Source organism: Condylura cristata, unplaced genomic scaffold, assembly GCF_000260355.1.
Source record: "Condylura cristata isolate star-nosed mole 26May11 unplaced genomic scaffold, ConCri1.0 scaffold00018, whole genome shotgun sequence".
NCBI lineage: Eukaryota > Metazoa > Chordata > Mammalia > Eulipotyphla > Talpidae > Condylura > Condylura cristata.
Window position 1 is genome coordinate 38,489,888 of NW_004567119.1, and position 17,860 is coordinate 38,507,747.

Consider the following 17,860-nt stretch of genomic DNA (forward strand, 5'->3'; position numbering starts at 1 on the left):
TTAAAAACAAGTGTTGGGCCTCCCTGATGGCTCAGGGGTTGAAGACATAGTGCTTTCAAGCTATCACTAGCCACTGTGGCACAAGTTCGATCTCCGACCAGGGAGCTAACCCAGATGGCGCACAGACCTCTCTTGACCCGCCCGCTGCTCCCCTCAGCAGTGTATTTCAGTCAGTCCACCTGTTCTGCTCCCCACTCTGTCTCTGGTGAATCCTCTCACCCCCCTCCACTTCTGGCCTAACCCCAGTTCTTGTATGCACAGATAAATAAATCTTTAAAGAAAATAAAAACAAAATTGTGGTCTAGTTGATGATATACATGGTGATGATTGGAGGAAATTATTATTTGCATCTGAGTTGGGATGAATGGGTGAAGAGATGGTTATGTGATAAAGCAGATAGTATAATGCTGCGGCAGACCTTATGGGTATATTGGCGTTCACTGTGAAATTCTTCCAATTTTTCTGTTTGAACATTTTCATAACAAAATATTTGGAGAAGTACTAGGGGAGCTGGGCAGGTAATGTAAATTAATAAAGCAGACGGATATAACACAGTAGAGTGGTTTTCCACATGCCATCTGGAGAAGCAACTGGCAGGTCAGCCCTAACCAATTGTTATTTTGTGGGAATCTGGCCTCAGTGTTGCCAGATGTTCTAATTTTTATAGAGATAAAGTCTTAAATAAGAACTTTTTTTAAAAAAAGGTTTTATGCATATGAGAACTGGGTACAGGTCAGATGTGTGAGGTGTGAGAAGATTCACCAGAGACAGAGTGGGGAGCAGAACAGGCAGATTGACAAAGTCCACTGCTAAGGGGAGCAGCGTGTGGGGTCAGGACAGGTCTGCTGTGCTGTGTGGGTCACCTCCCTGGTGGGGAATTGAGCTCATGCTGCAGTGGCTGCGAATCACTTCTTTAGTGCTGCGCTTTAACCCATTGCGCCACCAGGAAGGTCCCACATATAAACAATGTGAAAATCTTTATTTTTAAATGGCCACATGGACCAAACAAAATGCTTTTAATGTACCAACTATTTTTCTAGCCCCCTAAATTTCAGTTTTAGAAAACTTGGAGTTATCTTCTTGAGTTGTAAAGTCCCTGTTTTCATCACTAGCGTAACTAAAGAAATTTCAGCCATAGCTGAGACCTCACACTGTCACCTCAGTTCCCCTTTTCTGTGGGCCCCTGCACCGTGCTGCTTTGCCAGGGCCATGCCTCAGTATTCATGACACCGACCCAACCAGGGCTTTGCTCTGGGGACAGGGAACAGTTGTGAGGCTGAGCTGGTTGGCATTGATTTCCTTTGGCTCACTTCAGGATTATTTAATATGGAAAGGACAGCAGTACACGCTAGGTTGCTATTCAGATACAGTTCCTGCATATAAGTCACTTTGGCCTTAAGAGAAATTAGCACTAGCTGGGAGTCAGAAGCAGCAAAGACTTCTAAGACTTCCTTAGAGGCCCTTTTTTGGCTAAATGGTGTCAAGTCATCCAAGGTCTAAGCTCTTAAAAATCCTTTTTCACTATGGCACTCTGATCAGCCACCCTGTCCCATCGACCCCAGGAGCATTTCTCAAATCCATCTATCTCCTCCTTGATGTTTCAACTGCTGGTACGTTACTTCAAGACCTCTTCCTATCGCACCTCAGAATGTCCTAAGTGGATCTCCACCATAAGTTTTCCCATCAGCAGCTCAATCTTCATGTTCTCATTGCAGCTGTCCTTCTAAGGTACAGTTCTGAGAGTATCACTCCCTGGTTCAAAAGCCTTGGTACTTCCATGTTGCCTTTGGATAAAGGATAAACTCTTGATCACAGGATACAGGATCCTTCAGCGCTACCAATCTCACGATCAGCTTCTGTCCTTTTTATTTCCCATGAACCCGTAGGATGTTCAAATTCTGGAGCATGGCAAATGAAACCCTATTTAGATTTTCATGTATCCCCACACCTACACCCGAGTGCAAGAATACAAAACTTCTCACCATTCTATGTAATCCTTCCTACCTTTTATAATTATTTCCTCCAGATCTTTGTATATGCTGTTCTTTTTACCTGACTCTCTTCATGCCTACTTTTTTCAAGTGGCTGTCTCCCTTGTTTTTATAACTCAGGTGAAATAATAATATTCAATCTGGAAAGTGTTCCCCGTCATCTCCAAAGTTGGTGGCTTCTTACCCTGTACTCGTAACACTTTGAATATCCTCATCTCATGCTAGGGAATGATTCCTGTTGTATGTTCATTTACATGTTTCTTTCCACTACAAAGTGGTAGTCAGACTCACTGTTGATTCCCACATCTCTCCTTAGTACTATGTCTGGCATAACATAGGCCTCACTAAATGCTTATTACATGAATAAGTGGAAAAGCACTTTACCTTTAAAGAACAGACTACCGAGATAAATCCTTAACCTGTGCTTTGGTAATGTGACTCAGTGTCAGATCCGGAATTTAAATCTGTCTTCTCAGATTTTCTGCCTGACCTAACAGTAGAGTCTCCCTCTAAGCTGGGGACTCTTAGGGTAAAACCCTCCAGCCCCTGACCTTCCTTTATAGGAATCCTTCTTCCACTTCTGGTTCTTGGTCCTTCTTTTCCTCTATTCTGACTTTTAATTTAATTCCTTGTCTTACTTATAAAATTTGGCATCTACTGAAGTTTACATAAAGTTTACACTATATTTATGTTTGAACATATCATTTTTGTCATTTCTTTTGTGGAAAGGAATGTTTCTGCTAACACTTAGAGATGAAACAAGGGTAATGATAACAGTAACAATGCTAATAAAATAGGGCAGCAGCTAATATAGCTATATGCTGGTTGCTGTTTTATGTGTATTAGTTTATTTAATCCTTATTGTCACTCCATGAAATAGATTCTATAATTGGTATGATAATTTTACAGATGAAGAAACTCAAACATGCATAGAAAACTTATTTCAAAAACACAAAACTACTGACCCTCCCTGGTGGCACAGTGGGTTAAAGCACAGCACTATGAAGCTCTCTGCAGCCACTGCAGCATGAGTTCGATCCCTGGTAAGGGAGCTGACCCACATGGTGTAGCAGACCTCTCCTGTCTCGCTCACGGCTCCCCTCAGCAGTGTATTTCAGTACATCTGCCTGTTCTCTGTCCCCACTCTGTCTCTGGTGAATCCTGTCACCCCTCGCACCTCTGGCCTGTACCTCAGTTCTTATGTGCATAACTAAATAAATCTTTAAAAAAGAAAAAAACACGAAACTAGTAATTTAGTAGACCTGGTATTTGAATCCAGGAAATCTTATTCCATAAGATTTTAACCAGTATACTGTACTGGGATTATGTAACTTTTTTTTTTTTTTGTACATTCTACCATATAAGACTCAACACATGGGAGTACATGCCAATAAATGGTATGTACTAATCTATTGCTAGCTTTGTTTGTGCCATAAAAGTCTTGATGAAAATATGTTGGAAAATTATAACCTCTCATTTAGTATCTCCTTTTAGGGATAAAATGTTTTATACTTTCAGAGAAGTTGATCTTCCTGTAATTTTTTTTATTGCTTTTACTCCTTACCTAACAGATCCCAGAGTTGCCTCCCTTCTTTCCATGAGGCTTACTTGACAGCTATGGAGGATTGCCATGGCTTCCAGGCCATACTCTTCTGGCTTATGAAACACTTGTTTATGGGCACAGAGTGATCTGGAGTTAAATAGAAAATCCCTCTCCATGGGACAGCAATTTATTTGACATGCCAAGTTGGCAACCGAATAGACCTTGGGAGGGGGGGTGCTGTGGTTAAGACAGGTAGCCAAGATATGAGGGAGGTTTCTAATCCAGGTTTATACTAATAAACAGAGTGGTAACCAAAGCAGTTTAGTGGGATCTTTGCTTTGCATTTAGTCTAATCAGGAATGATCAACTCAAATCAACCAACTGGCCACATTCCTCATGTGAAGTTATTGGAGTGCTGGACTGATATCAATGTACCCTATATATGCTAAAGCAGAGTTATATTTAGACAGATAGTATCAGGTATTAAAAATGTTCCATGAGCCAAGTGATATCTTGAGCCTGGTCTATGAACTCTATTTTGGATATCTCTAAATTGGTAGGTAGAAAACATTAAGGTGGTTCTTAAACTGAATAAGTAACCTTAAAAGTCATTTAACTTTTCTAGTCCTAATTTCCTACATTTATAAAATGAAAAGTCCTAATGCTTATTGCTGAAGCTATGAAATTCTTTGCTTTTTTCATAGCTTCATTAAAATGTACTTTGCCCAAGGAACTTCTTAGGTTAGGTCTGTAAAAGTGAATTATTCTACTATTTCTGTGTCTCAGTTCTTACATTCAGAATTTATAAGAAAGGACCTTCAACATACGCTTTCTTAATTCTTAATTATACAGGTATTGGAGTGACTCAACTATATACACTCTGTTGACCTGAGAGAAGCTCAAACTTGGGATTTTTACTAGGCTTCCTATATTGTTTCTCAAAATTAGCATTATCAACAAGCAACAAAGTAGAGGCTTATAGACAGGAACTGTAAAACATGTTGGAAGAATAGCCATGGGCCTTGAGAAGATGCAGCTTCCATTCTATGGCCCATTCTTTATCTTCTTCTTTCTTGACATTGAAAAACCAGCCTTGGTGACAATAACCTTGATGACCATGAGTGACTTCAGATGAGTATAGCTTTGCATTGTACAAAAGCTGCAGTGTTGCAAAGTCCATCATGGACTTTTCTTCATCTAGGTGTAAATGCATGGGGAAGGGAGAAGGTTGAGGGAGACATTATTTGAAGGGTAGTTAGAGGACTTTTTATTAGAATCTAGAGTAAATATGTCTTTAAAATCTGAACATTGCCCACTCTTACTCTGTGTGATTCTTCCTCTCAACTCATGGAAGACATTCTCTGGTCCCAAATGGTAAGCATTTATAGCCTTTGGGAGTAGTCTGCCAGCTTACTGAGAGCAAAAAATCTGTCAGTGAGGCTCTTCATGGAAAATTCTTTACTTCTGCTGTCTCTCTTGGCTATCTCTCCTGAAAGATCTATGTCCAGAGCCTGCCTGACCACTGAGTACATAATCAGATATAGTTGTCACCATCTGGGAGCCAAACTGTCTGTGCCAGGGGGGTTGTGAGTCTCTCACACAGGGCTGACAGTTGCTGGAGTCATCTGTCATGCTGGCGCAAACTGCTATTAGATTCTTACTTAAGTAGTAGTTAGACTATATCATGATTGGAATGGAGACAGGTAACTGACTCAAGATTTAGATCAGTCAGTCTTAAATTCTAACATGTTAAAACCTTTTTGTAGTGATGATCTGCTGAGGGTTGAGATTTCCAAATTTACTGGCTCCTGTTCCATAACTTATTGTATAAATTCTTTTTTTTTCTTGTTATAATGCTCCATATTTCTTTCGATTTTTATTTTATGTATATATTTTATATTACTGTTGATTTGTGGGCAGCATTGATCTCTCCTTTCAGGTATAGTCCCCATAGTTCTCCGACCAGCACAAAACCTGTGACCCATCACCACAGTCCCTTGTACTCTTCCCATCCCTTTTTTCACTCCTCCTTCCCCCTCCCTTGCTGTATGCTTCAGATCTATGATCATCTTACAAAAGGATATCTTTATCCTTCTTGTCCTAGGTGACTACCTTGCTGGTACAAGGGGTCTTTACTTAGAAATGTTTGGTTTCATAACATATGCATGAATTCAGTACTGCTACCTTAGTTATTTCAGTCCTTAGAATATTCATAGCAAAAGTCCTAGTGACAGAACCGTAGTCAAGTTTTTTGGGGCATTTGCTCTTTGGGTAAAAAAAAAAATTGATTAATAAAAGTTTTCTAAAACTTTCTATTAAATGCAGCTGCCTTTTAAAAAGTGATTTAATGAATTGCTTACCACTTTTCATGTGGCAAAGAATAGACAAATCACTGTTGTGATTTTCAGTTAATGCCAAGGATGTGGCAGGCCCTCTGGTTCTGACTTCCTACTCGGTGCCAATTTGGGCAGCCTGGACAGAAATCTTTGGGTGATTCTAAATAGAAAAGCGTTCACTGTATAGCAATGCGATATACTTTTGAGCATTTATATTTTTTACTCAGCAAATATCTATTGATGGCCAAAAGCTACTTTAGGTGTTTGGAGATATATCCGTGAATAGCCTAGGATCTCTGTCCTGTGGAATTTGTATTCTCTCTTTTCTAACAATGACTTGAGAACCTCATATAGTTGATTTGGAGAATTGGTATCTGGCTGATAAATACTGTGTAAAAGAAAGTATGCTCTTTTTGTTATTTTTAGGTTTTAATAAAGTTGAAAATATATAATTTTGAGGATTATATGCATTGTAAATGGTGTACATTTTGAGTTATAGAGATCATATTATAAATTGTTACATCCGTTTTGAAGGATAAAGGGCAGACTAGTAAAAAGTATACAGCAAGGATATATTACAAACCTCTTCATCTCCCAGTACTTTTGCCTGAACGATTTGTGGAAGTCTGGACCAGTGTGGACTGAACCATCCAAATGAGTGGGCATGATGCTGCATGATGTCCAGCTTCCAGTGTGCCATCTACCTGGGCACCTAGATGTGCACCTGTGGGAAAGAAAAGTTGTTCTGAGGCCAGCGCAGGTAGTTTGAGAAGTTCTGAGACCAACAGCAAGGTCAGCACTTGGAGCCAGCCACACTTGGCAGCGGTGACAGTTGCAGACTATTTTGGGAATGGAGGAGGCTTTGTTTTGTAAGGCCGTCTCTGCGCTCCCAGAGTTAACTCTGGTACTGATCAACCATCAGCCACTTTGGCCTTTGATATAGAGAACAATGCTAGGTACAGTAGAGTAATTACAGTGCTCTTTTCCCATTGCATTGATAAAATCAAATAGTTTTCCTTGGCTATACCTTGCCATTGTCAAGGAAATGTGACGTGATGATGTTAGGAAGCTTTAAATTTTACCTGTGATTTTTCTAAGTAGCTCTTTGGGCTAATAATTAAACAATCTCCTTTTCTTAAGGAGCTTAGAACAAGTTGTTACCTTAATAATATTCTGTGTGTTGCAGGAATGCAAACCAGAAGGGAATGGGCAGAAGCCACGGCAGAAGGAATTTGGGTTAAGTGTAAAGAATTTCCCACTGATGTCATGAGTAACACCAGAAATTTGTTTTAACTGCTTTGTCTGTTCAAGGAACAAAAAGACTCATCTATCCGGAAGGCTCTATATAGCTCTGTGCAAAGGCATAGTGCTGGAGACCATGGCCCTGGACAGGTTTATAAATGGGTGAATCTGCTCATCGGCCATGCTTCAGTTGTGAATGAGTCAGCAGTGCAGCTGCAGAGGGAGTGGGCAGAGGGCATCTAAATTTAGTCGCTATTACTTGAGAAGGTTTTCAGGGGCTGTTCATCTCGCCTCCATGACTCTAGTCATATTCCTTCTTCTGGAAGCAAAACAGGAAAAAAAGAAGGAAGAATTGTCACTCCGGGATATTTCTTGAGAGTGACAGTCATACAACTCAGTTGGTTGCTTTCTCCAAGTCTGATTCTATTCAGCTTCACTGTGTAAATATTACTTTATTCTCATAGCTCTTGACCTTGGCAACCCACAGGATCGTGGACATCAGAGAGGGAGTTTTCTGAATTCAGACTTAACACACAAACTCCAAAACCTTGCTAGTTTACAGACATTTTAAGCAAATTGTCTTCTTTCTATCATTCTGGATTTGGGGGAGGACAGTGATGAGTGAGGAGAAGATACAGTTTGTGATTTTTCTTGGGGAAGTTGCTATTTGTTAAATTATTGACTTAAAAACAACGTCAGGCACTATTCCAAGGGTTTTTATCTCCTTCAGTCTTCACACACTGTACAGGATTTTGGTATTCCATGCTACAGCTCATACACCAATACTAGGTTAGAGACTCACTATCAGTTACATGCAGGTATGCAAGTCTGTCTGACTCCAAAACTGGTGTTTTGTTTTTAATAATATACTGTCCTTCACTTTGGAGAGTATGGGAAATAATTTAACAGTTGACCTATTTTATTTTTTCTGAGATGACTCTTTGGAGATTGATGATCTGCCAGATTATATATATACATTAATTAGATCAGCTTTCATTGTTATTCTTACAGTGCCATTCTCGTGGATATACTCAATCAGATTTATAGACAACAATATCATAAAACTAAAAAGGAAGACAACTGAAGTTGGGGTAGGGTGAAGGACATTAAGAAAAGAAGGGGAGAGAAAGAAAAGGAGAGGAAAAAGAAAATATTTTTTTGTCCCACTTGATACCTGTACTAGCTGGTCTTATTTTAGGCCCTCTGGAATTTGGCTGCTGTCATCTTCAAAGGGCAAAGAATGATCTTGAAAACTTTGGCTTCAAAAAGTCTGCCTCATGGTGGCGTAGCTGTTGGAGCAAAGTTTCTCGACTCTTCATTTAGAGCCAAAGAAATTTTGCAACAATATGAGAAGTAGTTGACCAAGCTGTTCTGGTCAAGACAAGTTAAGATGGCACATTTGACCTTGATATAGTGGTTTAGTATTTATATTATGTGGACAAATGGTGTGCCTAACCTCTAAAACATTTTCTTTTCTTTGGACTTAAGTACCATTTTGAAAAGTACCCCTTCCATCCTTTTAATTAGAAGTTTTTATTAACAGTTTTTAGTAAGATATTAAGTTGACTAAACCTTACCCTGTGGGATTGCAGACTGCCATATAATGTTGACGGTTAGTGATAAACATAAGTGAATTGTTTTAAAATATTATGAATAGTTCTGAAATGCTTTATGCAGTAAAGAATATATGGAGAATGCTTGTAAAAATTGACAAACCTACGAAAACTTAATAGACCAAGTGTATTTTTTGGAACTGCTTATTGAAGAAGACACCATTATGAATGTTAATAAATCTAAGTCATCTGACTTTGAAAGGTTAGGTTGGAGGAGTAATACATTATATGCACCCAAGTCAAAGCTAGGCTGGTATATTTAACTAATCTCAGTAACTGTAAAAAGAGTATTAAATGGGCTAGGAAAAATGAACAAAGATGCTTTTTGTAACCAGGGTTACCTAATTAAATTTTTATCTAAATTGGGTCAATCTTTTTTATCCATCCCTTGGTGTATAGGCAGGAATTCCCCCTAATTTCTCTTGGTAAAATATGTACTAGTTAGGTTCCGTAGTTAACAAAGTTCCAACATGAATTCTTCCCCCAGGAACCCTTTGCTGTTTAAATAGTTGTCCATTATGACCATAAAGTCTTCCTTGGTATGTTTGATTGAAAATAGCAGTTCTCAGACTATGATCTCATAATTCCTTTATGCTCTAAAAATTTATTCAGTTTTGCAAAGAGCTTTTATTCATATGGATTATTATAGTTGAGAAATTTTAAAAGTGTGTGTTTATTAATTCATTTAAAATAGCAAAGTCCATTTACATGTTAATATAAATCACATTTTAATTAAAAGTACATAGTTTCAAAAACAAAGATAAGAGTAGCATTGCTTTATATTTTTATAAATCTTTTAATGTCTGTGTTTAATCTATTGTGATACATTCTTTCAGTGAACACATAAATGGGAAATATGCTCTCAAATAGATCATGTAGTTGGAAAAATGTGTATTTTAATTATCTGTTCAAACAATTATGAATGTTCTTCTTGGTTATGATACTAAACTCGTAACAAGTAGTTTCTTCAATGTCATTTATAATGGAGAATCTGAAAACTAGTTAATGGACTGTTCTTGCTTTGTGAAATAAAATTCAGTGGTTTAACTTATCCTTTGAATTGTTGACCCATGTAAGATTTTCTGACACCATGCATTTCACCAGTTGGGGAATATATGTGTGCATGGAATTACATGGATCTTCCAAATGTTAGCAAGTTTCATTTTACAAGATCAACAAATCACACTTGTTGAGAGTCCACAGTTCTCTCTCATCAGAAGAGGGCGTGTTGGGCAACTATCAAGCATATGGCAGTGGACACGTTTCCCAAAATTCTAGTTAAACTTGAATGGTTAAATTTTATCATTGCAACAAGCACTAGTTTGCTGGTTTGAATAGGCTTGCCTTGTTCATTTTCAAGTCTTAATAATCGTAATTTATCTGTCAGTTCTGCATGAAAACAGCGTCCCATAAGAAAAGCAGCTAGTCATCTCAAAACTCAAACTGGCACAAGAGCTTTTCTTTTCTTTTTTCTTTATTTTTTGTCTTTTCCCCTGAGTGAAAGCTATGTCCTTTGCTATGCAACTGCAGCAAGTGCTTTCTGATCATTCCCATTTTTGTTGCACACAATGTTAAAAACACTTGTAGTTCAAGGTTGACATTTAATAACATTGATAACTTTTTATTGCTTCATCAAGCAATTCACCACACAGTGCAAAAGACAAATCACTTTTTTTTTTTAAAAGATTTAGTTATTTATTCATACACCAGAGGTGTGGTAGGTAAGAGGATTCACCAGAGACAGAGTAGGGAACAGAACAGGCAGGTCTACTGAAATACACTGCTGAGGGGAGCAGCAGACGGTCAGGAGAGATCTGTTGCACCCTGTGGATCAGCTCCTTGCTTGGGATGGAACTCATGCACAGTGGCTTCAGGAACTTCATAGTGCGGTGCTTTAACCCATTGTGCCACTAAGGAGACCCCCAAATCACCTTTTTAATATTGTTACAGAAATCATTTTTATTCTGCTAGTTGTTCCTCAGCTTGTTTAACTTTTTTTTTTTTTTTTGAAAAGGAGGGAGAAAGCAAGGTTAAAAAGGAGAAGTCTCATTTGTTCCTAATCCTGAATTATCCTGACTATTTTGGAACCATCTCAGCCTTGATAATGGTTACCTTTATTAACATGTTTTTACCTCCTTCTTCTGCTATAAATATGTTAGACTGTCTTTGCAGATCTCATTGCTGTAGTGACTATTTCTTTTAGGGTTACGGTAGGCGTAAAGCCTTTATCAAAAAGTTCATCTGTTTTCTCCTATATTTTGCTACATTATGGGCAGCTAAAACTCCCTAAACACCCATTATTACAAACATTCTCTGCCATATTGTTTGAAGTTTTTCAATAACTACATGGAAAAAAAACACATTTCTTTTTTTAGAAATGATCTCATCTTTTCTGACCAAAGCAGGGATTATTTAACAACTCCAGAATCTTAAACTACAATACCATGGATTATTTAGCAATCTTAAACTACAATACCCCACTGAAAAAATTGCATTTGACCCTGTGTGACTATTTTCTTTTAAAATTCATGAGGAAAAAAAATCACATGCAAATCAACAGTTTCTAACATGTCTCCTTTTTTATAATATAACAGTAAAATAGTTCACCCATTATAGTTTCACAATTCTATAGTACTATAAATAAGATAAAGTATCATTATCCATTTCACAATTGAGATATTGATTCATGGAGACATTTGGGGCTGCATAACATCACAAAGCTTAGAATTCATACTTCAGACACTTCTAGCATTATGCAAAGATAGAAATTAATATGTCATTAGAACCACTCTATTGTCAGTGCCCAGAGCAGTGTCTGGAACATAGTGAAACTCAGTAAGTACTTATGAAATGAATGAATGAATGAATGAATGGACTTTTCTTTTCAGGCCTGTATTGATGAAAATTTGGACATGGTCAAGTTTCTGGTGGAGAATAAAGCCGATGTAAACCAGCAGGATAACGAGGGCTGGACACCCCTTCACGCAGCAGCTTCTTGTGGTTACCTCAACATAGCAGAGTAAGTCTCTGGCTTTGGCTTGTTCGTAGAAATAGCCTTAATTTACTTCTGCTCTTAAGAATTTGAATGCATAATTGAAATCTTTCTTATAAACTATAGAAGAGGTTTAATTATTTTTAAGGAAAAATTTGTACTATGGTTCATATATCTGCTAAAACCAGTTTTTTAGCTGAAACTTTTTGTTTGCTCCTATTTTCAGGAATTTGTGGGGATATGCAGAGATGTCTTCTGTGTGTTGCATTGTCTCGGTTCACTTTTTGAGCACCCATCACTAGGCATGTAGGTGGGCAGGCCAGTAGTTTTTGTTGTAGACTTCTTTAGACACTCATTTTATTGCTTTTGAAATATCAGGCTTAGTACATATGAAGTTAGAGAACACCTGGCATTTTAACCATAATACTAGTTGGAAAAAGGAGCGAAACATATATGGAACATATATGGAATACAGGAACATGAGCGATTGACATGTATTCTAGCAATTAGTTGAATCAGTGGCCGCTAACTTCCATATAAGAGGTACTAAAAAAATGTCTATTGAATGAAGGAATCACCAAGGAATTATTTTTAAATAGGAAAGAGACTTTGACAGTTGAAACATCTTGAAGACAAAGCAATTGAATGTATTCTAAATAAGTTTAAACTTAGATTGATAAAGTAAATTCCCTAAATAAAATTATGATAATCTTTGGTCTTTTGACAATCAGATTGCTTATTTTAAGACCTTTCAGCTCCAATATGATTAGAGCTCTGTTACATTTCATTTATTTGAGCAAACAGCAGGGAGAATTATGTTGGCCCTCTGTCGAGGCCTGGGAATGGCTTCCCGCAGAAGCTAATTTGTCCAGGTTTCCTGTGGGAGCGCCTGTGTCTCTGGCTTGGTGTTGAGGCAGGGATGTTCAGTGGGCAAAGTTAAACAAAGGGACAGTCCCAGCCAGAAAAACACTGGGCAGCAGCACTGGTATTTGACTGGGCTGCCCGCTCTAAAAAGTAGACTGTTGGATTGGCCCCAAAGCCAACAGAAACAGAACAGTGTAGTTTTCTTCACCCTTGATTTTTCACTGTTTTAATTTAGTAAGTCAGTCACTTCTTCCTCCCCTAGACTGCCCCTTTTTCAGAGTCTCACAGGAAAGCTGATTCCCAGCCATACCCACACATGCCAACATTCCAATGCTCAAAGAGTTAAGGTGACTTTCTTACAGATTTTGATATTTACTTTAAAATTCATCTAAGAGAATAGAATTTGTTAGCCCCTCATTAAATTGATATTTAATTATTTGTTCAGGTGGCTTGTTTGAGCTACCATTCTTACTCTGTTCAAGGATTTCACTTCTTTTCCATTTGGAAGGTAACAAGCAGAGCTCATGCTTAGAATTAGGATCACTTCTGTTGGCATTATCCATGAAGTCTCTTTTTCTTCCTTTTGTGAAGCTTGGACAGAGAATGATTGTAAATGTATTTTGATAGTGTTTTCTTTAATTCATCTTTGTTGTGAATACAGTTTCTTTGGAAATAAGTTCAAAATCTAGCATTGACTAATATGAATATGTGAATGTTACTATTTCCTCATGCAAATTATAACTAATTAGACCTATGACAGTCTGACCCGAGGACAGAATTAATTGCATGGAAGGGGTGGTAATTGCATGGATGGATGGTCTTCATCAATTCAATTCATTTTTCATTATGCATTTTGTTATTGTACAGACATTTACTTTGCTTCATTATTTATTTGCAAGGTAGAGTGTTATTTTCTACACAAAGAAAAAGAGTCCCATTGCTTATATTATTGTTTTGGTTGCTTTACTGGAGAACCTATCAACAGTGTTTTAGAAGATTTGCTCCTTTTTTTTTCTTTTTGCCATTTTTCTTTTTATATCATAAAAGCCTTGAACTTTACAGTCTTATTCCCAGTATCATTAGGAACTCTAAATTTCAAGGAAATTGAAATGAACAAAAGGCTGATTGACTTTCTAGGAAGAATTCAAGTGTATTCTATTGCATGTTCCATGATGACCTTTGCCTTATCCTGGAACTCAGTATTTTTTAAAGAGGTTGAGAAACTATTTTTTCCCTTCACTTTAACTTTATTCAGGCTTCATCCTAGTTAGCTGAATGATTTATAATTTTATTACTAATGAATGTTTACTTTAGAAGCAGCAGATTGACTCAAGTGCATAATATGAATGAACTATCAAGTTCATTTGACTTGATAGTTTATTGGGATGCTAATTTATTCTGAGTTTTGGCATACATTTCATTTTCTTTCTTCCTCTCTTACAACAGTAGCAAAAGACCTCATATCTATGAGCTAGGAAGGCTAGAAAGTTTTTTTTTTTTCCTAAAGGGTATATTTATTGAGCTAATGAGCATTTCTGAGCCTCTGGGCAGCTATAAAGATTCTCAGAGGTAAAGTAGATGTAATTTCATAGGTTAATATATATTCTTGTTTGCATAAAAGGGTAAAACTAAAGTTTTTATTTCCCCCAAACTTGGTTTAGTAGGCAGTTTTACTTAACAATATAATCTCTTTCTGATTCATGACAAGCCAGATTACTTTCTAGAAACAAGTGTTCTTGATCATGAGCCTAGGAACATGTCAGAAAAAGGAAATGCAGGGACCTGTGTACCCAAGTGACACTGTGCCTGATCCTTAAGGAATGGGATAGATGTCAGAGCAGAGTGATTAAGATGTTTAAGTTATTTCAAGCAATATTTATGGAGTGCCAAGTGAAAAGAGCGTGTCAGATGGCATAGATGTCATGGCATTGACAATGGTGAGGAAGACTCAGCTGTCCTCAAGTAGCTCTCAGTTTGGTTCGGAGGTTGCATCATGACACATGTATGTCATGACAGGGATCCAGGATTGGCACTGGGGAGGTGAGAGGAGAGAAGGTGGAGTTAAAGGAAGGAGAGGGAAATTCAATTGATGAGAACGAGCAAAGTCTTCATGAAGGCAAAGACAATTTAAGTGAACCTTGGCAGATATGAAAAGTCTTTAGAAGGGAGGGTGTTTCATCCAGTTGGAGCTGTGGACAAGAGCGGGGTGAGGATGGGATATCTGGAAACAGTAAGTGTTTTAGTTTGATTAGTGTATAGGGTATAGTTCAATCCAACAAAGTTTCATTGAGTGCTTATGATATATATTATTTGCATTTTGATTTTTCAGGGTGGGAGAGGTGTAGTTGAATGTTCCTTTGGCCTAAAGAAGAGGAAGCAGAAGAGAGGAGCTATTGAATATGTGGAAATGAAGGGGTCATTGATGGAAAACTGGTACTTGATAGAATTAAGAATCAGATAAGTGGAGTTAGCCTTGAAATTGAGAAAGTCTATCTTCCTCTGAAACTGTGAGGGAAGGAAGGAGACAACTGAAAATTAGATGAACTATGAATGCCTTTGTATTTTCTATCTGCAGAATTGATCTATAAATTAAAAACATTTGTTAAGGCCCTACTATCCCAGGCACTAGCCCTAAGAAAGCAAAAAATATGCTACTAGCCTAATTTTGTTGATTCTCTTCTGTCAGCTCTTTGAATACAGTGATCATGTGTTGGGTACTTTTTAAAAGTATCCCTTAAAAGTAAAGGGACCAATAAATGTTTACTGAATTGAGTGGTTCTATTTAAATTTGAATAGTTTTTCTTTCCCCTTTAAATGCTTCTGAGTATTTGGTAAAGCTCCCAGCATTATTGGATTCTAAGTGGCCCAAAAGTAACTTGATCTAGTGAAGTGATGAACTAGACTTGGAGTCAAAAGACTGGGCCAGAACTTCTGCAATTTGCCACCTGTGTGATTTTAAGAAAATGACTCAGCATGTATGAACCTCGATTTCTTCAAGTGGGGGTAAAGCCACTCATATTGCGTACTACAAAAAGTTATCTAAGACCAATTATGTAACTCTATGTGAAAGCACTGTGAAAATAAAAAAAATCCATGTAAGTTATTACAATTATTAGACCTTTCTTCTTCATGATCAGATATTGTATTTGGGTATATAGAATCTAACTATTTAGAATTCAATTGTTTCTTTAGTGATTTTGTTTCCTCCTAGTGTATAGACTTCATGTATATGGCTGGTTGAAGAGAGAGTTTTGTGGAGACATAATTTAGGCAGATTTATGTAAAATTTCACTCAAGCTTTATTCTTCTGTTTTCATGTGCCAGCACTACTTACACTCTGATGTGGCACTGGAAAATTTCTTTTTTACACATCTTTTGGGGTTCCTCAATCTCAATATTACTATTATAGTACATTTTTGGGGAGCCTGTGCTTGAGCTCAGAGATGGTGGGTAAGTTTTAGGACTGCATGCCTTCCTATGGTGTTTAGAAAGTTTCTTGCTATCCCTGGGAGTGAAATGGTGGCAGTTAGAAATATGAATATGAAAATACCTTTGTTGGCATTGCTCTCGTCAGGAAATAGAGAAGCTTCCAGTCCTAATTGCTAAAGGCTAATAGAGTTAGAAATTGATAGTGATACACTTATCTGAGACCATGTTTGAAACTCCCCAAAAGAGGTCTTGCTCTGCATTGAACCCTGGATGCATGAGTCTAAGCTTATATGAGGCTGACAGAGATGACACTGATGCTGGATTTTGTCTGCGCAGGTATTTCATTAACAACGGAGCCAGTGTAGGCATTGTGAATAGTGAAGGTGAAGTTCCCTCTGACCTTGCAGAAGAGCCTGCCATGAAGGACCTTCTTCTGGAGCAAGTGAAAAAGCAAGGTAAACTAAGGGATTGGAGGGTGCAACTCAGAATTGCCCCTTAAAGAAAGTAACCCACTGTTGTATAGAACTTTTCATTGCCATGTGAGAGAAAAGACAATGATCTTAGATCTGTGTGCATAGCAGGTGTTATTGATTACCACTCATGAATCCTCTTAATAAGTCACACAAGAATAGGCCACATGCCAAAAAAAGAACCAGTCCTTTCTTCTTCTTCTTCTTCTTTTTTTTTTTAAACAATATAATAGTTTATTTTACATCATTTTGTGCCTTTTTCCATCTCAGGTGTAATCTCCGTGGGCTTCCCATCACCAAATCACCCATGTGCCATCACCATAGTCCAGTGCATTTCCTTCCCCCAACTGTTTTTGATCCCATTCCCTACTCCACCCCCACATAATGTCTCTGGTATATAGCTGGTTCATTATTATTATTATTTTCTTGCCTGCTCTGTTATACTCCTGCTATGAGTGAAACTATCTGGTAGTTTTCCTTTTCTTTCTGGCTTATTTCACTAAGTATGATCTTTTCTAGCTCCATCCATGTTGCTGAAAAAGGCATGTGTTTTTGTTTTTTTTTTTTTTTTTTTTGGTTGCTGAGTAATATTCCATTGTGTATATGTACCACATCTTTTAATCCAAACATCCACTTTTGGACATTTGGGTTATTTCCATGTCCTTCCAGTTGTAAATAAAGCAGCAGTAAACATGGGGGTGCAGGTATCTCTTTGAGTCAGTGTTTTTGTGTCTTTTGGGTAGATACCTAGGAGTGGGATTGCTGGGTCGTAGGGAAGCTCCATGTTTAGCAGCTTGAGGAACCTCCAAACATAGTGGTTTCCATAGTGGTTGTACTAGTTTGCATTCCCACCAGCACTGCAGGAGAGTTCTTTTTCTCCACATCCTTGCCAACATTTGTTGTTGCTGGTTGTTTTAAGATGTGCCCTTCTCACTGAACCAGTCCTTTCTTAAATATGCCATTCTGAGGTTATGTACCCAGGCTATATATAAATGGTTAGGATGTTCTGATTCTATTTTGGTCATACAAATTACACTGATGAGGAACATGAACATTTCTCACTCTGTGTACATAATATTGGTTTTGGCTATACATCATAAAATTCAAAGAAGAGATAGTGTGTTTCATGTACATGCACAGATTTGAAGAATGGCCAAATTTTGTTTATGATTTTGCATCTTTTGGTGAGAGCTGAAAAGGTTGCTGGTAAAGATACTTATTATAACTTCTGAAATGATATTCATCCATACAAACGATGAACAATATTCTGGTAATTTGTTAAGATAAGAAAGCTGGGCCCTCCCTGGTGGCGCAGCGGGTTAAAGCACTGCACTGAGAAACTGAAGCCACTTCCGCATGAGTTCGATCCCCGCCTGCCCC

The 17,860-nt window shown here is 37.8% G+C and overlaps 1 protein-coding gene across 2 annotated transcripts in view; it reads left to right on the forward strand.

Annotated features, from left to right (window-relative positions):
- Positions 1–17,860, forward strand: part of PPP1R12B (protein phosphatase 1, regulatory subunit 12B) — a 169,833-nt gene that overhangs the window by 23,954 nt on the left and 128,019 nt on the right. For both annotated transcript variants that reach the window (XM_012726845.1, XM_012726844.1), the window contains exons 2-3: positions 11,614–11,744; positions 16,347–16,465. In XM_012726845.1, the coding sequence (XP_012582299.1) occupies positions 11,614–11,744; positions 16,347–16,465 (250 nt within the window). The remainder of the gene's footprint in view (positions 1–11,613; positions 11,745–16,346; positions 16,466–17,860) is intronic.